Raw genomic sequence first — 26,920 nt, 5'->3', positions numbered from 1 at the left:
TGGTAGTGCCCCCAGTATTCCCCCCCTCCCTGGTAGTGCCCCCAGTAGCAACATCTCCCCCCTGGTAGTTCCCCCATTATTAATCCCCCCCCTCTGGTAGTGCCCCCAGTAGCGATATCCCCCCCTGGTAGTCCCCCCCGGTAGTAGCCCCCCAGTAGAAAGAAATGTAAAAAAAAAAAAACACTTACCTGTAACCCCGCTCCTGGTCCCGACGCTGCTACAGGCTCCTCCGCCGCTTTGCATAATGGGAGAGACGTCGTCATGACGACGTCTCTCCCATTACCCACTGCGGGAGCCGGAAGATGGCTCCCGCAGTGGGAGCAGCAGTAGCCGCTGAGAGTCTGACAGTCTCAGTGGCTGCTGATTACACCAAACACATAGCTGCCGGCTCCGGCGGCTGTGTGTATAGCAGTGTGTAGTGCTGACCGAACTCCGTCCGGTCAGCGCTACACACGCGGTGCAGGCTGTGTCACAGTGACAGGTGGTGACAGGTGGTAACAAGCCAAAGGCCGAAGGAGGATAAGAGAGAAGGAAGACACTCAAGAATCACATTCTCACACAAAAGGAGATGGGAAACCGGTGACCAGAAACATCCCATATGAAGCCAGGTGCGTCAGGGCGCGTGCCCTGTGGACCTATGGACTTCAAAGAAATAGAGTTAACAAAGTCCTTACCATAACTCTCATTTTCTTCTTCAGGGTCCATAGGCTCCACAGGGAGACCTTGGAGATGTCCCAAAGCAGTCCTGGGGACGCTCCTGCGCTGAGAGGAGAATCCAGCGCCCAAAGAAGGCACCCTGAGAGGCGAAGGTATCAAATGCATAGAACCTTAAAAAGGTCTGGACAGAAGACCACATGGTTGCCTTACAAAGCTGAACAGCCGAGGCCCCACGGCAAGCTGCCCACGAGGAACCCACGGACTGAGTAGAATGAGCCTTAACAGAAGTTGAAACAGTCAGTCCTGCTTGCTTGTAAACTTCTCAGTTAGTTTGCTTATTGGCTGGCCATCCTTTCTTGTGAAATCCATAGAGTAGAAACAAGGAGTCTGATTTCCGAAGAGAACTGGTACGGTCCACATAAATCCTGAAGGTGCGGACCACATCCAATGAGGCCTCATCTGCTGAGAGGTATGGTGATAGAAAGGCCGGTACTATAATTTCCTGATTAATATGGATCTAAAAACAACCTTAGGAGGGAACTCATGGTGAGTACGAAGTACAGCCCTGTACTGGTGAAATATCAGAAAAGGAGACCAACAGGAGAGCGCTCCTAATTCTGAGACTCTTCTGGCAGATGCAATAGCCAGAAGAAAAGGAGTCTGAGCTGTTAACCACTTAAGTTCCACTGAATCAAGTGGTTCAAATGGAGGCCCCTGAAGGGCCCGAAGAACTACTGCCAAAACCCAAGGAGCCTCTAGGGGGACAAAGGGAGGTTGAATCCAGAGGACACCCTGGAGGAAGGTGTGGATATGCGGAAGCGGAGCAATTCTACGTTGGAACCGTACTGACAGTGCAGAGATATGCAATGAGGCCAGTTGTAGGCCAAGGTCAAATCCAGCTTGAAGGAATGCCAGTATTCTGTTAATTCAAAACACCTGAGGGTCGTAATCTCTTGTACGACACCACTGCAAATATGTGTGCCACGCCGTGTAGTAGATCCTGGTGGAGGCAGGTTTACGCGCTCTAAACATCGTGTTGATGACAGAGCTAGAGAATCCCTTGGACCTTAGGAGTGATGTCTCAAGAGCCATGCCCTCAAAGACAGACAATCCAGGTAAAGGCAAGGACCCTGAGACAACAGGTCCGGACATTGAGGCAGCAGGAATGGAGTGTCAATGGAGAGACTCCGAAGATCTGAGTACCAATGACGTCTGGGCTAAGCTGGAGCCAACAGCAGGACTGTGCCTTCATTTTACTTGAACTTCCGAAGGACCCGAAGAAGCAGGGAGACTGGAGGAATTTACCAGCATCTACCAGGCTTGCTTCGGCATCTCTTATTCTTGACCTGTACAATGGTAACTTGTGATTGTCTCGGGAGGCCATGAGATCCACCTCTGGGATACCCCATTTGTCCACTAGGAGTTGAAACACCTCTTGGTGAAAAGACCAATCCCCTGGATGCACGTCATGACGGTTGAGGAAGTCCACTTCCCAATTGAGAACTCCCGTAATGAACACTGCCGAAATGGGCGGGAGATGAGATTCTGCCCACGTCAGAATGCGTGACACTTCTAACATTGCTGCCCGACTATGAGTCCTCCTTGATGGTTGATGGTTTTTCCCTGAAGAATGTGCTTTGCCAGCATGAGGGCCCTGTACATAGCCTGACATTCCAATATGTTGATGGGCAGGGATGCTTCTACCATTGTCCACTGGCCCTGAAAGGAGTGTGGACCGGTCACTGCGCCCCATCCCCGGAGACTGGCATCCGTTGTTAGGAGTATCCAGTCCGGGATCCAAAAAGGGCGACCCTTGATTAGACGAGATGTCTGTAGCCACCAGGAAAGGGACAGACGCACCTCCGGAGAAAGTACTATCGTCTGAGCTCTGATCCGGTGGGGTAATCTGTTCCACCTGGAGGATCAGCCCCTGCAGGGGCCTGGAATGGAACCGAGCATATTCCACCATGTCGAATGTGGACACCATGGATCCCAGAACCTGCATAGCCGAGTGGACTGACATCTGGCGACTGCGGAGACATCTGCGTACTCACAGCTGCAGCATGGAGATCTTTTCTGGAGTTAGATTCTCTGCTTGTGAGAGTCCATAAGGGCTCCCAAATGAACCATTCTCTGTGAGAGAAGTAGGGTGGACTTTTTCCAATTGATTAACCACCCGTGTGCTTGTAGACAAGCAACTGTCAGTTGCAGGTAGTAGTGAAGTACTTCTGGAGAACTTGCTAACAAGAGGAGGTCGTCCAAATATGGTAGGAGCTGGATACCCTGACTCCGCAGGTGGGCTTCCATGACAGCCATAATTTTGGTAAATACCCTTGGATAGGCCAAAGGGCAGCCCCTGAAACTAGAAGTGTTGTTGCAGTATAGCAAACCGTAGATAACACTGGTGAGAAAGCGTTATGGAAACATGTAGGTAAGCATCCTGAATGTCCAGTGATACCATGTAATCCCCAGGTTCCATAGCCAGTATGATGAATCGTAAGGTTTCCATCTGGAACCTTGGCACCCTGAGGAACTTGTTGAAATTTGAGGTTGAGAATAGGCCAATGAGACCCATTCGTTTTCTGATCCAGAAAGAGAGTAGAATATCCAGTCCCTCGTTGAGATGGCAGAACTGGTACAATTACACCTGCCTGCAGCAAGGACTGTATGGCTTTCTGGATCTGCAAGGCCTTGTTCTTATACGAAGGAGGGCCTGTGCAGAAAAATTGGCGGGGAGGCCTTCAAAGGAATGAGAGGACTTACCCCTGAAACCACTTCTCATACCTAAGCATCCTTGGTGGTTTGCCACCAGAACTGGGCGAACTGAAGTTGGCCTCCCACTCTGGGGTCCCCTAGAGGGAGGCCCGTCCCGTTAGGCTGCAGGCTTATCCTCCGGTTTGGAGGCCGGGCGTCTAGTGCTCCAGGCCTGTTTCTTAGGCTTGGCAGTCTTCTTGGCAGCGGACTGCCTAGGGAAGGACTGTCCTTTGGATTTTCCTTGGGTATGAAAGGACCGAAAGGAGGAGCTTCGAGACTTTGCAGGAGCAGATGCTAAGGGCAGAAATGCAGATTTGGCCAACGTGTCAACAATCTTGTCTAGGTCTGGACCAAACAAAATCTCTCCATTATAGGGTAAGGCCTCCAGGCCTTTCTTAGATCAGCATCCACGCTCCAATATCATAGCCACAGGGAATGGTGAGCAGACATGGCCGCAGCCGAGACCCTAGATGTAAGTAGACTAGCATCCAGAGTGGCCTCACCGATATATGCAGCCGCATCCCTAATATGGCTGATCACTGCACCTGATTCTCTGGAACTTCCAAGGTCCTCAAGTGTATCAGCCAAACTCTCTATAGCCTTAGCTACCGAGGAGATAGCCATGAACGGCTGGGCAACAGCTCCTAAAAGAGAGTATATAGAATTTAGGCAAGTTTCCACCTTCCTATCCATAGGATCCTTTAAGGAAGAAATGGAAGGCATAGGTAACGTTGCACTTTTAATTAACCGTGTAACGGGTTAATCCACCGGAGGTGGTAATTCCCACTTCTTACAATGAACCTCAGGAAATGGGTAACATGAGGTCAAACGTTTCTGAGGTTGATACCTTGTACCAGGCGATTGCCAGGTATCAGCCATGAGATCCACCAGCTGATCTGATAAGTGTCTTCGGCAGTATTTCCTCTATCTGTTTAAAAGGGGCTGGTTCATCATCCTCTATAACCAATGCGGATCTGACCGCACGCACCAGGGCAGGAATATAATCCTTGCCGAGGGGAGTCGGGGTTAGAGGCATGAGCAACATCTCCGTCATCAGATGACATCTGACAGCTGTGTGGATTGAGATGACAACACAGGACGCTTAGCTGGTCTAACAGGTTTCTCACTCTGCAACATGGTCTGAAGAGGAGAGGTTGCTGCAAGACACTGTACTGAGATAGAGAAAACATCCACTGATGGTGGAGATCCACCCTGTGGTAATCCCATAGAAGGAATGACCACCTGCTGTGGTACAGGAGGGGTCTGCATAACCAGTGGCAGTCCCTGTGAGGGAGGGATGAGCTGCTGTGGTACCCCCATAGGGGAAAACACAGCCGGGACCGCCAGGCGGTCCACAATACAGGCCAACATATGCGAAAAAGTCGCCCAAGGTGGCTCCCGTACTGATGTTGGGGAGTTCAAGGAACCTGGAGGGTTATAAAACCTCACACATAATCCATCCCGAACCACATCCTCCTCACTGAAAACTGCAGTACATATCTACAAGATTGCGGCATGGGTACAGGAATGTGTGCATTGCCCGTGTCAGCCATTTCTACAGGGTAAAATGACACACAATATGGTACTGGGGCCTGATTCAGGGCCGCTCACAAGTGGCCCGATGTTTATGTTCTGCGCACACGCTGCGTCCGGCGTGCGCGAGCCCCGGCGAGCGACTGAAGTTCAGTCGCTCCGGGGCTCGCTACAAGACAAGTGGCTGTCGATGGTGAGTGACAGCTCGCCCCGTTTTGTAGGCAGGTAGGGAGGGTTGCCGCACAAACGCAGGCGTTCCCTTAGGAACTCTATTAGAGCAGGAAGTCCACTCAGGCTTGCGGCAGTCGAGACCCTACCCCAGGGTCTCGTCGCAAGCCCGATGGTCGCGATAATCGCGACGGGCTCCAGCCCACTCGCACAAGCTGTGGGTGGTCACCCACAGCTTTGCGAGCGGCCTGGATTAAAAAAAAAAAACAACACATCCTGATTCAGAGCGATGAATCAGGCCCCGAGTATAAAGCAACCACAAGTATGTATAAATACTAACAGGCAGAAATATACTGGTCCTGTCTTATGCTAAGGTAAGATGCAGGAACCTGTTGCCTAAATATGGCACAGTGCAGTACACAACAGTATGTGACAGATCTCACAAATATTGTATTGCGTATATATATATATATATATATATTTACACTATCATCGTGTGATGAAAGGAAGACACTCTCCAGACTTGGCTTTGAGTTTGCAATATTAATCAGTTTAATAGGACATACCAAATTAATTTGCCAACGTTTCGGTTCATTAAGAACCTTTGTCACGGCATCTCAGTATTTCTTAACATCAGCAAGTTTTAACTAAAATTGGGGTACATAATAACAACATCAGCATATGGTCTAACAGGCCCTATATTATTTACCCAATATGAGTTTTACTGGGGAAAGAATGTAATAAAGCCTATACATGCAATGACTGGTACACAAATCTATACATACACAGATATATACATATGAATAGACATGCACGTCTCCATAGTGACAGAAGGATACTATATACATGTATTTAGACTATTGCTGCCAGAGTATATACTCATCATGTGCTTAACACCACTAGTACCAAGTTGCTAGGTGAGATAACATTAGCCTGTGAGGGAATGGTGGTGCTACATATAACATACAATTGTAGTACTTATATTAGAGCTTGACTGCCTGAAGGCAGTATATGCATCTGCCAATGCATGGCTGCTATAAACTAGTTGCTGGTAGATTGTAGCTTAACAGACTGACAGTGGTGTATGTATGTGCCAGTGTATTGCTACCATTAACTGGTAGCGTCTTACCTGTTGGTCCATAGGTCAGGTGAGGTATGTCTTTTCTCTGAGCATCCTTGCCAGCACTGCGTCTCAGTTTAAATAGCGCCCACAAGGAGGCTTTATTACATTCTTTCCCCAGTAAAACTCATATTGGGTAAATAATATAGGGCCTGTTAGACCATATGCTGATGTTATTATGTACCCCAATTTTAGTTAAAACTTGCTGATGTTAAGAAATACTGAGATGCCGTGACAAAGGTTCTTAATGAACCGAAACGTTGGCAAATTAATTTGGTATGTCCTATTAAACTGATTAATATTGCAAACTCAAAGCCAAGTCTGGAGAGTGTCTTCCTTTCATCACACGATGATAGTGTAAATATATTTGTGGGTAACTATCAAAGCTACCCTGGAAAACACCCCAGCAATTAATATACACAAAAGTGAGAGTGCCGGACCACTCTTCTATATATATATATATATGAGGTCAGATATGAACCACCCTAACAACACCTGTATTAGGGCAGAATGAGAGAAAGAGTGTAGCCAAAAGCTGACAGATAGAAAAAAAAAAGACACAGATAGCACTAGCACAAGTCACATACAATGCAGGAAAGACGCTGCAAAGCGGCACTATACTCAACTACACAGACGCAGTGTCTGGTAGGAAATAGCGCTACATACGATGACCCTGGCGAGAGGTATACAGAGAGACCAGACCACGCACTGTCCTGGGAGAACTGCGACTGCACCTTAGAAAATGGCCGCCAGAGACCTCAGAGGCGTGTCCGGAGGAGGAGAGCAGCTCAGAGAAGCCAGACCGCAGTGGAATGGCGCGCTGAGCTGAGGAGCCGCTTAAACAGGGAAGCTGTCTCCCCTGGACGGTTATTAAGTCCTGGGACGCTGGTTTCCTGCACCAACATGTCCCCTGGTGGTCAAGTTAAATGCGATGGCCGGAGCCTGCGTCCACACCCAGCACCTCCCTAGACTGGAGGTGTCGACTGCCATTACACATGGGTCACCGCGAACGGTGATCCGCCTTACCTGTCCCTTGATGTCTGGGTGCAGTCTAGGTCCTCTCCGGGGGCCCTGGCTAGCGCTGACCCCTAGATGCCCGCCGAGATTCCCAGATCAGTACTGGCGTCGCAGTACCGGAGGATTGACAGAGTTGCAGTGCAGACGTCACACAGACAGTCTGTTGCTGTGCGCTCTAGTCTTTGTAAAATAAAATCAAGAAATAAGCGTTAGGGGCTGATGACCAGCCCCCCCCTACAAAATGGTGACCCGACTCCGGCCGGGCACCAACGAAACTGAGGAGCCTCTGGCTCGATGTATAGGGAGAGTGGACCCAAGGCAACCTGGGAGCTGAAAGCTTTAACTGCGTGGTGCCCGGATTGGTTCCCATCATCAAAACCCGAAGGTCTCCCGGTAGAGCCTATGGACCTTGAAGAAAGGTAGAATATTAGGTAAGTGGAGTCATACAGAGGAGTATAACAAATATCTAGGTGGTAGGTAGGACTATGTGAAGGGGCTCTTGTCTATCTGGACAGAGATGTCAGGTAATAGTGATGAGTTTGACTGATTAAATTAAACCATCTGGGTGGAGCAAATTCATTTAGAACATCCAGATCTCTTCCTGATGGCATAGACAAAATCTGTCACCGCCCGAGAGTCTTCATATTAAATACTATACAAAATTTTAATTAATCTTTATAAAGCCTTATATTAGTTATTTATTGTTGTTTAGATGTCACTAGCGCTGTACATCCAAGATGGATAATTTAAAATGTTAAAATACTGTGTGACTGCAGTGTTGCTACAACTTAGTTTCGTATCAGCTCATAGAAATGCTTTTCACCTGTGTGACAGCTGATGTCTACCAAGATCTGATTTATATGTAAAACATTTCCCACACTCAGAACATGGAAATGGTTTCTCACCTGTGTGACTTCTCTGATGTGTAACCAGAGCTGATTTTTGTGTAAAACATTTCCCACACTCAGAACATGGAAATGGTTTCTCACCTGTGTGAAGTCTCTGATGTGTAACAAGATGTGATTTGTATGTAAAACATTTCCCACACTCAGAGCATGGAAATGGCCTCTCACCTGTGTGAGTTCTCTTGTGTACATGAAGACTCGATTTGGTTCTAAAACATTTCCCACACTCAGAACATGGAAATGGTTTCTCACCTGTGTGACTTCTCTTATGTATAACAAGAGCTGATTTCTGAGTAAAACATTTCCCACACTCAGAACAGGGAAATAGTTTAATAGGTGTATGAGCTGCACTATGTGTAACAAAAATTGGGGTATCAGGAGAACATTGCTCAGAATTAGAGGGGTCAGATAATATATCCACACTGTGAGGTACTGGATGTATATTTAGCATAACGGGATTATCTCCTGGAGATTCCTGTGTGATGTTATCTTCTATTTTAATATCTGTAGACAAGATGAGATCTCCCTCCAAGTCATTCTTGCTTGTGCGTCCATCTGCTGGAAATACAATAACTGTATTATTATTATTACTCACAGCTCTTTATATAGCACAGACACACTGAGAAGCACTTTATACAGCACAGACATACTGAGAAGCACTTTATATAGCACAGACATACTGAGAAGCACGTTATATAGCACAGACACACTGAGAAGCTCTTTATATAGCACAGACACACTGAGAAGCACTTTATATAGCATAGACACACTGAGAAGCACTTTATATAGCATAGACATACTGAGAAGCACTTTATATAGCACAGACATACTGAGAAGCACTTTATATAGCACAGACATACTGAGAAGCACTTTATATAGCATAGACACACTGAGAAGCACTTTATATAGCACAGACATACTGAGAAGCATGTTATATAGCACAGACACACTCAGAAGCACTTTATATAGCACAGACACACTGAGAAGCACTTTATATAACACAGACATACTGAGAAGCACTTTATATAGCACAGACATACTGAGAAGCACTTTATATAGCACAGACACACTCAGAAGCACTTTATATAGCACAGATATACTGAGAAGCACTTTACGGAGAATATTTAGTAACTCACATCTGTCCCTGCCCCAGTGGAGCTTACAATCTATATTCCCTACCACATGGACACACATATACACACACTAGTGTTAATTTGTGTCAGAAGAAAATCAACCACTATGATTTTTGGAGGGTTGGCGGAAACACATACAAACTCCACACATATAGCACCTTGGTTTGGAATCATACTCATGACTTTAGTGTGAAAAGATAGCAATGCTAACCACTACACCACCTTGTAACTATTATGAATGAATAGGTTTAATATTCAGGTACAAACTACAAATAAGACTCTTGATGAACAGATAAAATATTGGCATAAAATGGCACAAGCACGTTATCAGCACATGTCATAGACCCAGGGACAGGCAGATGGCACATCACCAATGTATATCTCCCCCAAATGCAGACTTTCCTGGGTAACGTTCCCTAGTCAGCATCACAGAGCAGGAAGCTCTTAATTAGCCAGTGACGTTGGTGAACCACAATATCCATCTAGACCGCCCTCACACATACACACAGGAGACTTGTGGGCTAATTACCAACAACTGCGTCCACACTACACAAAGTTCTCCAGGTGGATATATATGTAGCACAAGCAGCTTCTATATGGTCCTCTGGTCATCCTCAGGGAGAGTAGCCCCACCAGAGTCATGTTATTAAATTAGGGTAATGAGTCACTGTATATAACCGCTGAGAGGGAAGGAGAGCGATAGGAAAGGAATGGTGCAAGGCAAAGAGCGGGGGAGGCAGCAGGACAGGGTAGGGGAATGGTGCCGGGCACAGAGAGGAGAGGCAGCAGAACAGAGTAAGGGAATGGTGCAGGGCACAGAGCGGGGGAGGCAACAGGACAGGGTGGAGGAATGGTGAAGGACACAGAGCGGGGGGGGGGGCAGCAGGACAGGGTAAGGGAATGGTGCAAAGCACAGAGCGTGGGAGGCAGAAGGACAGGGCAGGGGAATGGCACAGGGCACAGAGCGGGGAAGAAGAACGGAGCTAGGGAATGGTGCAGGGCACAGAGCGGGGAGGCAGCAGGACAGGGTAGGGGAATGGTGCAGGGACAGAGCGGGAGAGGCAGCAGGACAGGGTAGGGGAATGGTGCAGGGACAGAGCGGGGGAGGCAGCAGGACAGGGTAGGGGAATGGTGTAGGACAGATGGGAAAAAGCAAAAAAAGAAGACACCTGTAGGGTAGAGCAGAAAACAGAGACAGGTCAGCAATTAAAGCACAACAGTACAGACATCCAAGCACAGAGACTGGGACATTGTGCAATGACGAATGTGTGGTTGTGTGTGAGTAGGTGAAGTGTGTGTGACGTGTGCGTTGTGGTGTGTACTATACAGCATATTTGGGTTGGTAACACACAGTGACATAATCTGATGGAGAGACAAGCAGTATAATAGGGGCTGATGGCTCCTGATGTATGAGATACACCAGAGAGTGTGCGGAGGAGACTGGTCAGATCTCTGGGCTGGTAACACACAGTGACATGATGTGAGGAGGAGAGCAGGAGTATAATAGGGGCTGATGGTTCCTGATGTATGAGATACACCAGAGAGTGTGGGGAGGAGACTGGTCAGATGTCTGGGCTGGTAACACACAGTGACATGATGTGAGGGGGAGAGCAGGAGTATAATAGGGGCTGATGGTTCCTGATGTATGAGATACACCAGAGAGTGTGGGGAGGAGACTGGTCAGATCTCTGGGCTGGTAACACACAGTGACATGATGTGAGGGGAAAGCAGGAGTATAATAGGGGCTGATGGCTCCTGATGTATGAGATACACCAGAGAGTGTGAGGAGGAGACTGGTCAGATCTCTGGGCTGGTAACACACAGTGACATGATGTGAGGGGGAGAGCAGGAGTATAATAGGGGCTGATGGTTCCTGATGTATGAGATACACCAGAGAGTGTGGGGAGGAGACTGGTCAGATCTCTGGGCTCGTAACACACAGTGACATGATGAGAGGGGGTGAATAGGAGTATAATAGGGGCTGATGGCTCCTTACTACCCCACTGGGCAGACACATTTTCCTCATTAGTTTCTAGTTACAGAGGAGAGTGTAGGATATGAGAATGTTGTAGTGACTGAGCAATGAGAATATGTGACTCTTTTCTGTAATTAATGTTCATTACTCACCTGTGCTGATATCAGTAGGGATTTCCTCCTTCTTACACTGCTGATCACCCCTCACATACGTCTCTTCTTCTCCCTCTGTATCTTCTACCTTCATATTATTCACATACGTCTCTTCTACTCCCTCTATATCTTCTACCTTCATATCAGTCACATACGTCTCTTCTTCTCCCTCTGTATTATCTACCTTCATATCAGTCACATACGTCTCTTCTTCTCCCTCTATATCTTCTGCCTTCATATCAGTCACATACGTCTCTTCTTCTCCCTCTATATCTTCTACCTTCATACCAGTCACATACGTCTCTTCCTCTCCCTCTGTATCTTCTACCTTCACATCAGTCACATACGTCTCTTCTTCTCCCTCTGTATCTTCTACCTTCACAACAGTCACATACGTCTCTTCTTCTCCCTCTATATCATTCATCTTAATATTAATCAGATATTCACCCTAATTAAATCAGAGAATAAAAAATTGCATAATGTCTGATGTCATTACTTAAAATTACACAATATAATATCAGCGTAACAGACACACAGATTCTGTACAGATCATCTAGTGACAGTCAATTTGATCTATTGGGGAGACCCAAAATCCCACCTACCTGATGCTCCTTTGGGGTCCTGTGATTCTCCTGTGAATAAAGAGCATGGGGACATCTCTCCGGGGTATTTCTATTACTGGGTTCATCTGTAGGAGACACACAGTGACTGAATACATTGTATAAATCAGGTTATGTGAGTATATAGGGGGCCCCCATACCTGCTCTCCCCTGTACAATAAATGACAGTCTCCTCTTACCTTGTGATGTGAGGGGCCGGTGATTCTCCATCAAGTCCTTGTACAGACACTTGTGTTCCTCTATATACTCCTCCTCCTGCATGGAGACATAGACAGTGACATACTGACACCTTATAGGAACCTGACACACACAATGATACAGTCATCACCCAGAGACATCCCCTGGTGTTACTGTATAATGTTCCATTCCAAGCAGTCACCTCTCCAGTCATCACCCAGACACATCCCCTGGGGTTACTGTATAATGTCCCATTCCCAGCAGTCATCTCTCCAGTCTTCACCCAGACACATCTCCTGGTGTTACTGTATAATGTCCCATTCCCAGTGGTCACCTCTCCAGTCAGCAGCTGAATGATCTTATTGGTGAGTTCCAGGATCTTCTGGTCATTATGTCTCTCATGTATCAGTGAGTGAAGTGGAGGCACCGTGATAGGGCTCTGGGTCTTGCTGAGCCCTCCTGACATACAGGGATGGCTGCTGGGTGTCTCAAAATCACTGGATGTCTTCTTCACTACTGTGTAATCCTGTGTATTGGGGGAGACACCAAATATCAGTACTTACACTCTGAGAACTCCTTACCTCCCTGTCATGTCCCTGTATTATTACTATAGATATCAGTTATGTCATTGTGACACTCCCAGATCCTCTCACCTCCCCAGTCATGTCCCTGTCTAATTACTATAGATATAAGTGATGTCACTGTGACACTCCCAGATCCCCTCACCTCCCCAGTCATGTCCCTGTATTATTACTATAGATATAAGTGATGTCACTGTGACACTCCCAGATCCTCTCACCTCCCCAGTCCGCGTGGCATCCCTTCGATCAGGATGCTGGGTGTTGGGCTCCCGGCGTATGTCTAATGACAGTTATTTATGCACGCCCAAAGAACGCCGTTTTGACACTCAGGCATACCTGTGTTCGCACATCCACTCCCCCGTTTTCCAGGACCTTCCCCTGTTACCACACACAATTATTATTATTACTATAGATATAAGTGATATCACTGTGACACTCCTAGATCCCCTGACCTCCCCAGTCACGTCCCTGTATTATTACTATAGATATAAGTGATGTCACTGTGACACTCCCAGACCACCTCACTTCCCCAGTCACTGTATTAATTGCTATAGATATATGATGTCCCTTTGACACTCCCAGATTCCCTCACCTCCACAGTCATGTCCCTGTATTATTTATATAGATATATGATGTCACTGTGACACTCCCAGATCCCTGTCAACTCCAGTCATGTCCATGTTTTATTACTATAGATATAAGTGATATCACTGTGACACTCCCAGACCCTCTCACCTCTCCAGTCAGCAGACAGATGATCTCCAGGATATGATGTAAGATCCTCTCAGTCCTGTGACTTCCGTCCTTGTCCATCCTCAGTGAATCAGTGAGAATACAGAACGTGTAATTAAGACTGGTTCCTCCCAGCAGGACTTTCTAGGAATAAATCACAGAGAACACATATAACACTAAGTGACCAGTAAGCCTCCCCTTTGCCCCCAGCCATAGAGCCCCAGTCAGTGTCTCTCAGAGGTTCCTGTGACCCAGCTGCCGTCACACAACGCTGTTTTGCATAAGGTTACACCAATATTCCTCTCCTAGCCGGGGGTCTTATTCCTTCCAGACACATATCAAATCCTCTTTGCACCACTGGAAATTTACATCAGTGATAGGACACTGTCCTTTATATTGTATCTGGCCTGCAGTACCTCTGTGCCACCAGAGGTGCTGCTGATGCATTCTGATATTGTCTCCTCACATGCAGGAGTTAATATCACTCCCCTGTTTTACCACATGCACCTGCCTCACAGACTATTTATTATTGTCCCTCACCATGCCCCCTGCTGGTCATTGTTTTCCCTGGATTGTATTCCACGGCCTGAACCTGATCTCCTGTCTACTGGACTCTGCAAACTGCAACTCTAGTGCTGTCTGTGAGTCTGTCTCATCTACTCTGCAGCTTTTTGCCTTTGCCTGTATCTAGTCTGTATATCCCCAGCCTATAATATGTGCAACTAAAGCCAGCTGGGCCTCTGCAAGCTGTCCCTCCTATTACTGCATGTGACTCTGACTCACCCACTCTGCAGTATATGGTTCTTGTTTGTACCCAGTCTGTATATCTCCAGCCTATAATATGTGCAGCTAAAGCCAGCTGGGCCTCTGCAAGCTGTCCCTCCTATTACTGTATGTGACTCTGACTCACCCACTCTGCAGCATATGGTTCTTGTTTGTATCCAGTTTTGCAGCCTTTCAAGTTTCTGTTTATCACCAGTTCTAGTCGGTTCATATATCACTCCTGGCTTCTCTGCATTGCCTGCACTATGGTTTTGTTTCAATCAACAATTTATATTTCACTATGCTCCTGACTCAGCTGTCATTACAAGTATCCAGTTACATAACAACAGAACAGAAACGGGGCTTTCCAGGTGATTTGGTTTCTGTTTTAATTTCACCCTAGAAAAGGATGATGTCAGACCTCATAATTACACAAATGACACTATTCACTCTATTTCCTAGAGACGTATTACATACATGCATACATACATACATAGAAAGAAAATCCATGCATAAATACATACAAAAGTGTAATGGGGATTTGCGGAGATATTGAAAGAGCTTTTTCACAAGCTCTGAGAGTGATTCCTGAAATCCCCCATAAGTCTCTCCTGGGAAATGGCCAATAGATTATTCCCCGCACATATATATGATACATTGTTCCATTATAAAGACTCCCTGTAGCTGAGCATTATAGCTATATACTCCTTATTGCGCCTGTGCATGCCACTAATAAATGATCTGGTACCCAAGCAAAAAACATAAGAAATTCAGGACCCTTTTCACAGCAGCTGTGAGGAACACAGACGGGACCTGGTTCACTCAGAGCAGCCGTGAGGAACACAGACGGGACCTGGATCACTCAGAGAAACTGTGAGGAACACAAACGGGACCTGGATCGCTCAGAGCAGCTGTGAGGAACACAGACGTGACCTGGATCACTCAGAGCAGCTGTGAGGAACACAGACGGGACCTGGATCACTCAGAGCAGCTGTGAGGAACACAGACGGGACCTGGATCGCTCAGAGCAGCTGTGAGGAACACAGACGGGACCTGGATCGCTCAGAGCAGCTGTGAGGAACACAGACGGGAACTGGTTCACTCAGAGCATTCGTGAGGAACACAGACGGGACCTGGATCACTCAGAGAAACTGTGAGGAACACAAACGGGACCTGGATCGCTCAGAGCAGCTGTGAGGAACACAGAAAGGACCTGGATCGCTCAGAGCAGCAGTGAGGAACAGAGACATGACCTACATTGCTCAGAGCAGCTGTTAGGAATACAGACGGGACTTGGATCGCTCAGAGCAGTAGTGAGGAACACAGATGGGACCTGGGGGGCAGGTCAGACCTGGACGCAACGCAGCACACTTTCGCAGCCGTCGGTATGATTTACCACCGGACCCATGCCCGGCGGTTGGAATCCCAACAGCGGCATCCCGGCAGAGGAAGAAATCCTGATAGTCAAAGGTAAGTATCTACTAACCTATTTCTACCCCCTAACCCTCCCTTAGGGGTGCCTAACCCTAACCTTCCCCCCAGTGCCTAAACCTAACCCCCCCTTCCCCGCCGCCTAAACCTAAGTCCCCGGGGGGTGCCTAACCCTAAGTCCCCCGGTGAGCCCCTAACCTAACCTTCCCCCCACCCCGCGGCTATCTGCGTGGCATCCCTTCGATCAGGATGCCGGGCGTCGGGCTCCTGGCGTATGTCTAATGACAGTTATTTATGCACGCCCATAGAACGCCGTTTTGACACTCAGACACACCTGCGTTTGCACATCCACTCCCCCATTTTCCAGGACCTTCCCCTGTTACCACCCACAAACGGCACTGTCACTCAAAGTAGCGCTCATTCTTTGAGCTACGAGCGCATGATTCATGATTGCAGTGACTGGCTCGCTCACTGCGATGCATACGCACGTGCAGACGGTCAACTATCGGCCATAGCGTGCAATCGTGGCTTAGTGGCCGGGTCTGAATCAGGCCCTTGGATTGCTAAGAGCAGCTGTGAGGAACACAGACAGGACCTGGGCCACTCAGAGCAGCTGTGAGGAATACACACAGGACCTGGATTGCTTAAAGCAGCTGTGAGGAACACAGGCTGGACCTGGTTCGCTCAGAGCAGATGTGAGGAACACAGACGCGACCTGGATCGCTAAGGGCATCTGGGAGGAACACAGACGGGACCTAGATCACTCAGAGGAGCTGTGAGGAATACAAACGGGACCAATGGGAATATAAAGAGAGAAAAAATCCTAGGAACCGAGACAGAGAAGAGACTGGAGGGGATACTAGAAGGAAGATACTGGAGAGAAAATGAACAGAAAGAAATAATAAGCAATGTTTCCGATCAAGTTCTCAATAAGGCCCAAATTCATCTCCTCAGCCAGGGATATCCTTTATTCTTACACAGTGTTCTCCCCAGGCTCTATGTTCCGGGCGCATCGCCCAGCAAGAAACCGCCCAGCACTTCGCACTCCCCCCACAATGCGCATGCACGTCTCCTACCGCCCGGTCACCCTTAATGTGTCCTTGTTGCCACGGACACGGGTGCCAGACATGCCAACGTTACATGTTCATGAGGGTTCCGGGACGCAGCGCATTGGAGCGGGGGAGTTGTCGGGAGACGCTGCAATGGGACCGGCGGAGGTGCCGGGCAGGGGATGCGGCTATGCAACGGGAGAGGTGCCGGGCAGGGGACGTGGCATTGGGGCGGGTGAGAGTGCCGAGCAGTGGATGCGGCTATGCAACGGGGGAGGTGTTGGGCAGGGGATGTGGCATTGGGGTGGGTGAGAGTGCCGGGCAGTGGATACTGCAATAGGGCGGGGGGGATGTTGTCCAACACAGTGCAGGGGCAGCGTCAGACTGCAGGGCAAAGATCCCTCCCCCTGTATAAAAGTAGTGTTCCCGCTAGGCTGTTTTAGCGGGGCGCGGCGCCCTGCCCTCCTTCTGGAGGGCAAAAAGCACCCTGCCCTCCAGGAGGAGGGCAAAAAGCGCCCTGCCCTAACAGCCTGCGGGAGCCGTTCTCACCCGCGGGACGCAGTGTCCCGCGGGTGGACAAACATGCGGTGACCCGGTCACCGCCGGGGAATAGACGCCGGGCGCATGCGCCCGGCGTCTATTCTCCCTTTCTGCAGCGCTTGGGGGCTGCCCGGCATGTCCGTAAGCGCCGGGCACGCCCCCAAGTATGACGAAAAGGGGGACGCTTCTTATAGACACGCCCCCTTTTCGTAACCATGCCCCTTTTCGGACGCGCGCGCGACCGAAGGCGTGCGCACAACATTGCCCTCTCTAGCTCCGGCGCCCTGCCTGCCGCCGGAGCTAGAGGGAACACTATAAAAGCACAGGCGCACTGTTCAGGCGGAAACAGTTGCCTAAACTGTTTAAAAAGAGTAGACCTGCGTCCACTCTCTGTGTTGGAGCTGGAAAAAATAAATCTATGGGGACAGTATTTTGGAGCCTGCATTAGGGGACAGTATCTGTGGAGCTGCTGTATAAAAACTACATTCTGTGTAGCCTGCAATAGGGGCCAGTATCTGAGGGCTGTATCAAAAATATTGTTTTTTGGTGCCAGCACTAAATACCGTGACGCTGATTTCACTAGAGGGACCAGATCCTACAGACTTTGATTATGATAAAGCTGCAGACAACTGGGCCTCTACGAAGAAGAGGAGGAGAATTAATATATAAATTGTTATTTCAAGTTTAAATCATTATAAGGTCAGGATTTAAAACATTTTATTATAGCGAAGGACCCCACCCGGCTACTTCTTGATGCCACCCAGCTGGACAAAAATTCTGGGGAGAACACTGTTACATATACAATGGGACGTATCCAATGGGAAGGTCAATAAACAGATGTTTGCAAGAAAACCATTATTACACCAGTTTTATTCTAATAGAGAACACAGCACAAATCTAACAGCAAGGACCCAAGCAATGACCAGGCGTGATCCACAGTAGAATTAGTGATGGAAACAACGACCTAGTGTGGAAACCAATTTAAGCTACAGAGAAAAAAAAAAAAAAATCCAAATTGAATCCAGATTTTACCATCTGTCCACCGGCCGCTGTTATCATGGATGTTATCTCCAAGAACTGGACTCATTACAGCCACAACATGGAGGAAGAGCTGAACATCTAAGATCTAACAAAGGGAAGAAACTTCGGCCGTGAGAGAAATACAAGGATGGAAAAATATTATCATGAAGACATCCAGGAAGGCTGGGAAAGCGGTACTATGGCCAACAACAATGTGCAATAGGGAAACAGCGAGAGAGACCTCTATGATGTTAGCGGCTATGAGGAACCCTACCAATAAATATACACCGGCACAAGGTGGCAGCAGAGGCCATCAGAGCAGGGACAATGTATAATAGGGAAGAAGCGAGACAGACCCCTATGATGTAAGTGGCTATGAGGAACCCTACCAATAACTATACACAGACACAAGGTGGCAGCAGAGGCCATCAGAGCAGTAACAATGTATAATAGGGAAGAAGCGAGACAGACCTCTATGATGTAAGCGGCTATGAGAAACTTTACCAATAACTCTACCAAGGCACAAGGTGGCAGCAGAGGCCATCAGAGCAGGAACAATGTATAATAGGGAAGCAGCGAGAGAGACCTCTATGATGTAAGCAGCTATGAGAAACCCTAGCAATAACTATACACGGACATAAGGTGGCAGCAGAGGCAATCAGAGTAGGGACAATCTCCACGATGTAAGAGGCTATGAGGAACCCTACCAATAACTATACACAGACACAAGGTGGCAGCAGAGGCTAGTAAAGCAGGGACAATATATAAAAGGGAAGAAGGGAAAGAAGGTAAAAGGGGTGGGTAAAACAGTAAAAAATAAAATGCATTGGTCATAAAGGAGGAGGGGGGTTGTAAAAGGAAAACAGGGACGGAGGGGGGGTCTATTGTCAACGGGAGATGGTAAGTAATTTTTCAATGGGGGCCTATGGACAAGGAAGAGTCACCGATTGGGCATATTTTTTTTATTAAATAAAATATTATAATATAAAATAATAATATCACATATGTCCCGGGGGCTTGTTATTCCCCCTCATATATCACTGTACAGTCCCCTCTCCCCTATATAATAATACCACATATCAGTGTATGCTGGGAGCTGTGTTATTCCCCCTCATATATCACTGTACAGTCCCCTCTCCCCCTATATAATAATACCACATATCAGTGTGTGCTGGGGGCTGTGTTATTTTCCCCTCATATATCACTGTACAGTCCCGTCCCCTATATAATAATAATATCACATATCAGTGTGTGCTGGGTGCTGTGTTATTCCCCCTCATATATCACTGTACAGTCCCATCTCCCCTATATAATAATACCACATATCAGTGTGTGCTGGGAGCTGTGTTATTCCCCCTCATACATCACTGTACGGTCCCCACCCCCTACATCAGTGTTGGCTAACCTTGACACTCCAGCTGTTATGGAAATACATAACCCAGCATGCACTGCTACAGTTTTGCTATTAGGTCATGCTAAAACTGTGGCAGGGCATGCTGGGATATATAGTTCCACAACAGCTGGAGTGTCAAGGTTAGCCAACACTTCCCTACATAATAATAATACCACCTATCAGTGTGTGCTGGGAGCTGTGTTATTCCCCCTCATATCACTGTACGGTCCCCTCTCCCCTATATAATAATAATACCACATATCAGTGTGTGCTGGGAGCTGTGTTATTTCCCCTCATATATCACTGTACGGTCCCCTCTCCCCCTATATAATAATACCACATATCAGCGTGTGCTGGGGGCTGTGTTATTTTCCCCTCATATATCACTGTACAGTCCCGTCCCCTATATAATAACACATATCAGTGTGTGCTGGGAGATGTGTTATTCCCCCTCATATATCACTGTACAGTCCCCTCTCCCTTATATAATAATACCACATATCAGCGTGTGCTGGGGGCTGTGTTATTTTCCCCTCATATATCACTGTACAGTCCCGTCCCCTATATAATAACACATATCAGTGTGTGCTGGGAGCTGTTATTACCCCTCATATATCACTGTACAGTCCCCTCTCCCTTATATAATAATACCACATATCATTGTATGCTGGGAGCTGTGTTATTCCCCCTCATATATCACTGTACAGTCCCCTCTCCCCTATATAATAATAATACCACATATCAGTGTGTACTGGGAGCTGTGTTATTCCCCCTCATATATCACTGTACGGTCCCCTCCCCCCTATATAATAATAATACCACATATCAGTGTGTGCTGGGAGCTGTGTTATTCCCCTCATATATCACTGTATAGTCCCATCCCCCCTATATAATAATACCACATATCAGTGTGTACTGGGAGCTGTGTTATTCCCCCTCATATATCACTGTACAGTCCCCTCTCCCCTATATAATAATAATAGCACATATCAGTATGTGCTGTGAGCTGTGTTATTCCCCTCATATATTACTCTACAGTCTCCTCTCCTCCCCTCCCCTATATAATAATAATAATATAATATATACAGGACAGGTTACCTGGGTCCGGCTGTCAGGAATATCTATGACAAAATGGCAGCTAAAGCCCCTGTGGCCCCGCCCCCTGTGCTCTGTGACTGGGAGACTATAAGAATATGGCCGCCGGTCACCGTACATGAGGACACCATTACACTATACAGCTGTTACTCTAGTGATGAAGCTGATTGCTAGTTACAGGACGTCTCTCCTACTTTGTGGCGCCTGATTGGCTACTCGCTGCTGCCAATCACCGCACTGATGGGATTGAGAGGAGGGCGGTGACTATGATATGAGGGGCGGGGCAGGTAGTACCCATAGCTACACGGGAGATAGAGAGGGGCGTGGTTATGTATGGGGGGCGTTTTTTCTATTACAGGAAGAGGCAAAGAGCGGCTGGGAGCAGGTAATTGTATTTATTATTATTATTATACAGGGGGAGCAGACTGTGGTGTCCTGTTGTTATTATTATTATACAGGGGGAGCAGTCTGTGGTGTCCTGTTATTATTATACAGGGGGAGCAGACTGTGGTGTCCTGTTGTTATTATTATACAGGGGGAGCAGCCTGTGGTGTCCTGTTGTTATTATTATACAGGGGGAGCAGACTGTGGTGTCCTGTTGTTATTATTATACAGGGGGAGCAGACTGTGGTGTCCTGTTATTATTATACAGATGGAGCAGTCTGTGGTGTCCTGTTATTATTATACAGGTGGAGCAGCCTGTGGTGTCCTGTTATTATTATACAGGAGGAGCAGCCTGTGGTGTCCTGTTATTATTATACAGGAGGAGCAGCCTGTGGTGTCCGGTTATTATATAGCAGCAGATGCAGAGTAATAATAACACTAATGAGCTGTCAAGAGAAAGGAATAACACATAATAGGTATAAGGTATAACATGTATGTATGGGAAGTAGTCTGTATCCCGACAGTCAGAATCCTGATGCGCCCTATAATGTCTGCAGGATCTGGACGGGTCAAAATGCCGACAACTTCAAATGGTGAATTTTAGGGTTAGGATGCGAGAGTGGAGGGTTAGGGTACCAAAGGGGGGGTTATGGTAAGGCTGCTGAAATGAGGTAGGCCGTGGAGGGGGTGTGTGGTTAGGGTTAGGCTGCGGGAGGGGAGGGAACTGGTGCCAAAGGAGATGGTTAAGCTAAGGCTGCGGGTGGAGGGGGGGTGGTTAGGGTTAGGCTGCGGGAGTATGGGTTAGGTTTAGCCTTAGAATACTTACTGAAAATTGCCCTCATTATCACTGTCAGGATTCCGATGCCGGCATTTGTGCTATATAAAGTACTTTGGGCCTTATTTATAAATGAGTTTTATAATTCACAACGAGGGATAAAACTCGTTTCCTATGATAATGTTGCTCCAACCAACCAGCTCCTTACTGTTATCTGTTTGTAAGATGACAGTTGGGAGCTGATTGGCCGGAGCACTATTTATCATACGCAGCGAGTTCTCTCACTTGTTGTGAATGATAAAACTCATCCTATATTAGAAAAATAGGTTCAGGAACTCCTGGGAGGGGGGGAGGCATAGATGGGCGGAGCTGTGAATAATGTGGGTGGAGCTACAGCGGGGTGGGGCATCTATTGGTGCATAAACAATTTTTCTTTTTTAAACATGAGAGTCTGGGCTGTGGCGGTGTTATTATAACTCTCACTGTCTCCTCCCATATGTCCCTGATGACATAATCTCCTATTCTGACTTATCCTTTCCTCTGCCCTTATTACCCCTTCTCCGTGTCCCTTTTCTCTTCTTTCACCATTTGCCCCACCCTGTCCCCACTCCTAATAACCTCAACCTCTTTCCTCCACTTTTCCTAACTAAGGTCCTTGTTCGCTGCTTTTGTCCCCTGTCTCCCCCATACTGTGCCCTCTTCCTGACGCCATCTGCACTAACATCTCCTCTAGGTGATCTCTCCTTGTCAGCTCGATAGTGCTCTCTCCCTGACGACTGCTCTTTGTTACCCCAATTGCCCCTGATTACCTCTTGTTCTTGAAGAGGAGGTGGCACTGAGACAAGGAGGGGGGACAGATCATGGGTGCTGGGGCCCGGAAAGGAGTCAGCACAAAGAATAGGAGGAGGGGAAAGAGGTGGGACAGAGCAAAGAAAGCCAGCCCCAGCCGATGTCCCAGATGGGTGGCACCACTGGCCCACACACTATGTGCAGCTGTAGACATGGACATGGCTGACTGCTGGGAGGAAGCAGAGACTGCTGTCTGGCTGCAGCTGCTCGCATTGTGACAGAGCGGCCAGGGAGCATCCTCTGCCTTCCTCAGTCAGTCATTGGCAGGCATAAAGCGGCTGCGGATGGCCCTGAATCAGTAAAATTGTGCTGGCCAAGGGGGGCCGTTGGCAGGACCATAAGCAGCCAGCCGGGTTCTGCATGATGGCCGCCGACCCAGTCAGTAGCACAGCAGTCAGAGACAAGATGTCCTGCTGGCGAGCAAAAGGTAGGAGATCCCCAGCGCATGGTGCACTGCTAGCATACTTTAAAAAAAACTTATTATGCGGTTCTGGACCGCCGCTCCAGATGACGCAATTTTTTTTACATGAACTTCCGAAACGACGTTCCGGCACAAATACATAGCCCTGGCCACGATTTTCCTAAAGTAGACTTCTAATTTACATTTTATTGATGTCTCTCATTAAACAGGACTACACAGTAGTCAGAAGAGATGACTGCTGGAATGGGACATTATACAGTAACCCCAGGGGATGTGTCCGGGTGATGACTGGAGAGGTGACTGCCGGGCATGGGACATTATACAGTAACACCAGGGGATGTGTCCGGGTGATGACTGGAGAGGTGACTGCTGGGCATGGGACATTATACAGTAACACCAGGGGATGTGTCCGGGTGGTGACTGGAGAGGTGACTGCTGGGAATGGGACATTATACAGTAACACCAGGGGATGTGTCCGGGTGATGACTGGAGAGGTGGATGCTGGGAATGGGACATTATACAGTAACACCAGGGGATGTGTCCGGGTGATGACTGGAGAGGTGAATGCTGGGAATGGGACATTATACAGTAACACCAGGGGATGTGTCCGGGTGATGACTGGAGAGGTGACTGCTGGGCATGGGACATTATACAGTAACACCAGGGGATGTGTCCGGGTGATGACTGGAGAGGTGACTGCTGGGCATGGGACATTATACAGTAACACCAGGGGATGTGTCCGGGTGATGACTGGAGAGGTGACTGCTGGGAATGGGACATTATACAGTAACACCAGGGGATGTGTCCGGGTGATGACTGGAGAGGTGACTGCTGGGAATGGGACATTATACAGTAACACCAGGGGATGTGTCCGGGTGATGACCGGAGAGGTGACTGCTGGGAATGGGACATTATACAGTAACACCAGGGGATGTGTCCGGGTGATGACCGGAGAGGTGACTGCTGGGAATGGAACATTATACAGTAACACCAGGGGATGTGTCTGGGTGATGACTGGAGAGGTGACTGCTGGGAATGGGACATTATACAGTAACACCAGGGGATGTGTCTGGGTGATGACTGTATCATTGTGTGTGTCAAGTTCCTATAAGGTGTCATGATGTCACTGTCTATGTCTACATGCAGGAGGGGGAGTATATAGAGGAACACAAGGGTTTGTACAAGGACGTGATGATGGAGAATCACTGGCCCCTCACATCACTGGGTAAGCGGAGAATGTAATTTATTGTACAGGGGAGAGCAGGTGTGGAGGCCCCAATATACACACATCATGTGATAATCAAATATATACAATGTACTCAGTCACTGTGTGTCTCCTACAGATGATCCCAGTTTCAGAAATACCCCAGAGAGATGTCCTCTATATTCACAGGATTATACAGAGGAGAATCACAGGATCCCACAGGAGCATCAGGTAATATAGGCTCTTCCCAATGACCACAAAAACCAAAGTGACTTTTCATTAATTGACCTGTATTTATTAATTATTCTTCATCTAATCGATTTTTTAACATGCTGATATTATACTATTTATTCTAAAATAAAGTACTCAGACATTATTAAGGTGTTATTTTATTGTTTTCTGTGAAATTTAGAATGAGGATCTGACTGATATTAAGGCAGAAGATCTAGAGAGAAAAGAAAAGACGTATATGACAGAAATGAAGGTAGACGATGTAGACGGAGAAGAAGAAACGCATGTGACTTATATTAAAGCTATAGAGGAAGAAGAAAATATGTATGTGACTGATATGAAGGCAGAAGATATAGAGGGAGAAGAAGAGACGTATGGGACTTATATGAAGGCAGAATATATAGAGGGAGAAGAAGAGACTTATGTGACTGATATGAAGGCAGAAAATATAGAGGGAGAAGAAGAGACGTATGGGACTGATATGCAGGCAGACGATATAGAGGGAGAAGAAGAGACGTATGTGACTGATATGAAGGCAGAAGATATAGATGGAGAAGAAGAGATGTATGTGACTGATATGAAGGCAGAAGATATAGAGGGAGAAGAAGAGATGTATGTGACTGATTTTAAGACAGAAGCTACAGAGGGGGAGGAAGAAATGTATGTGACTGATGATAATAAAGCAGAACATACAGAGGGAGAAGAGATGTATGCAAGAGGTGATCAGCAGTGCAAGGAGGAGGAAATCCCTACAGATATCAACACAGGTAATCAGCACTTATATTTTTGCTGAAAAATTTCACATATTGGCTTTGCTCAGCCACTACAGCAATCTCTTCAACACCATCCTCTTCCAGTACCAACTAAAGAGGGAAAAGTATCTGGACAGTGAGGAGTCAGGAGCCATCAGCCTCTATTATACTCCTGCTCTCCCCCTCATATTGTGTCACTGTGTGTTACCAGCCCAGAGATCTCACCAGTCTCCTCCCCACACTCTCTGGTGTATCTCATACATCAGGAGCCATCAGCCCCTATTATACTCCTGCTCTCCCCCTCACATCATGTCACTGTGTGTTACCAGCCCAGAGATCTGACCAGTCTCCTCCCCACACTCTGTGGTGTATATCATACATCAGGAACCATCAGCCCCTATTATACTCCTTCTCTCCCCCTCACATCATGTCACTGTGTGTTACCAGCCCAGAGATCTGACCAGTCTCCTGCCCACACTCTCTGGTGTATCTCATACATCAGGAGCCATCATCCCCTATTATACTCCTGCTCTCCCCCTCACATCATGTCACTGTGTGTTACCAGCCCAGAGATCTGACCAGTCTCCTCCCCGCACACTCTGGTGTATCTCATACATCAGGAGCCATCAGCCCCTATTATACTCCTGCTCTCCTTATCACATCATGTCACTGTGTTACCAGCCCAGAGATCTCACCAGTCTCCTCCCCACATTTTCTGGTGTATCTCATACATCAGGAGCCATCAGCCCCTATTATACTCCTGCTCTCCCCCCCACATCATGTCACTGTGTGTTACCAGCCCAGAGATCTGACCAGTCTCCTCCCCACACTCTCTGGTGTATCTCATACATAGGAGCCATCAGCCTATATTATACTCCTGCTCTCCCCTCACATCATGTCACTGTGTGTTACCAGCCCAGAGATCTGACCAGTCTCATTCCCACACTCTCTGGTGTATCTCATACATCAGTTGAAGGGATATCAGCATGATCCTACCTGTGTTCAGGGCCGTAAAGGGCTGTGCTGAATCCCTGTGGGGGGCATTGGGTAATCACTGGAGGTGTGGCCATGACCCCTTAGGATTTAAACAGGAAAAAAAATATTTTTACAGTGGTGCACTGTGAGCCCCTCTGCTCTCCGAAAAGCTTGGTGGAGACGCGATCAGTGTGACCACCCCCCCCCCCTTCCCCACAGGCAAGAGGCTGCTGCTGCTCAGCGTGTGCTGGGCTGGTGTGAGGTAAGAGGGAGGGATGGGGACGGCGCCGGGCCCCTCCAGCAAGCCTGGGTCTGGGTGACTAGTACCCGGTCCTACCCCTCTGCCCCCATACCTGTGTTCTACCACATGTGAGATTATCCTCTTGAATAATGATACCTTACTAGTTCATTCTTTATATGTGTATACTAATACTGCAATACTAAAGCAGAATGAAGTTTACCACACATCTAAAGATTATCTGTCCAACCAGCCAACTAGTTGATTGGTTGGAATG

General features: G+C 47.6%; 1 protein-coding gene across 2 annotated transcripts in view; it reads right to left on the bottom strand.

Moving 5' to 3' along the window:
* The window catches only part of LOC148474856 (uncharacterized), a 202,790-nt gene that overhangs the window by 61,878 nt on the left and 113,992 nt on the right, over positions 1-26,920 (bottom strand). Inside the window, exons 1-7 of one of the 2 annotated variants that reach the window (XM_088458078.1) lie at positions 18,339-18,399; positions 13,528-13,668; positions 12,546-12,737; positions 12,214-12,289; positions 12,017-12,102; positions 11,415-11,838; positions 8,054-8,712 (exon numbers count right to left, since the gene is read on the bottom strand). In XM_088458078.1, coding sequence (XP_088314204.1) covers positions 8,069-8,712; positions 11,415-11,838; positions 12,017-12,102; positions 12,214-12,289; positions 12,546-12,737; positions 13,528-13,668; positions 18,339-18,365 — 1,590 coding nt within the window. In that variant the 5' untranslated portion in view covers positions 18,366-18,399 and the 3' untranslated portion in view covers positions 8,054-8,068. Of the gene's footprint in view, positions 8,713-11,414; positions 11,839-12,016; positions 12,103-12,213; positions 12,290-12,545; positions 12,738-13,527; positions 13,669-18,338; positions 18,400-26,920 lie in introns of those variants that run through there. The other variant, XM_088458079.1, reaches the window with a different exon arrangement.

Source organism: Taudactylus pleione, unplaced genomic scaffold (genome assembly GCF_031769625.1).
Source record: "Taudactylus pleione unplaced genomic scaffold, aTauple2 ptg000805l, whole genome shotgun sequence".
Taxonomy (NCBI): domain Eukaryota; kingdom Metazoa; phylum Chordata; class Amphibia; order Anura; family Myobatrachidae; genus Taudactylus; species Taudactylus pleione.
The sequence above is the reverse complement of the archived record's forward strand: the minus strand, read 5'-3'. Positions and strand labels throughout refer to the sequence as shown.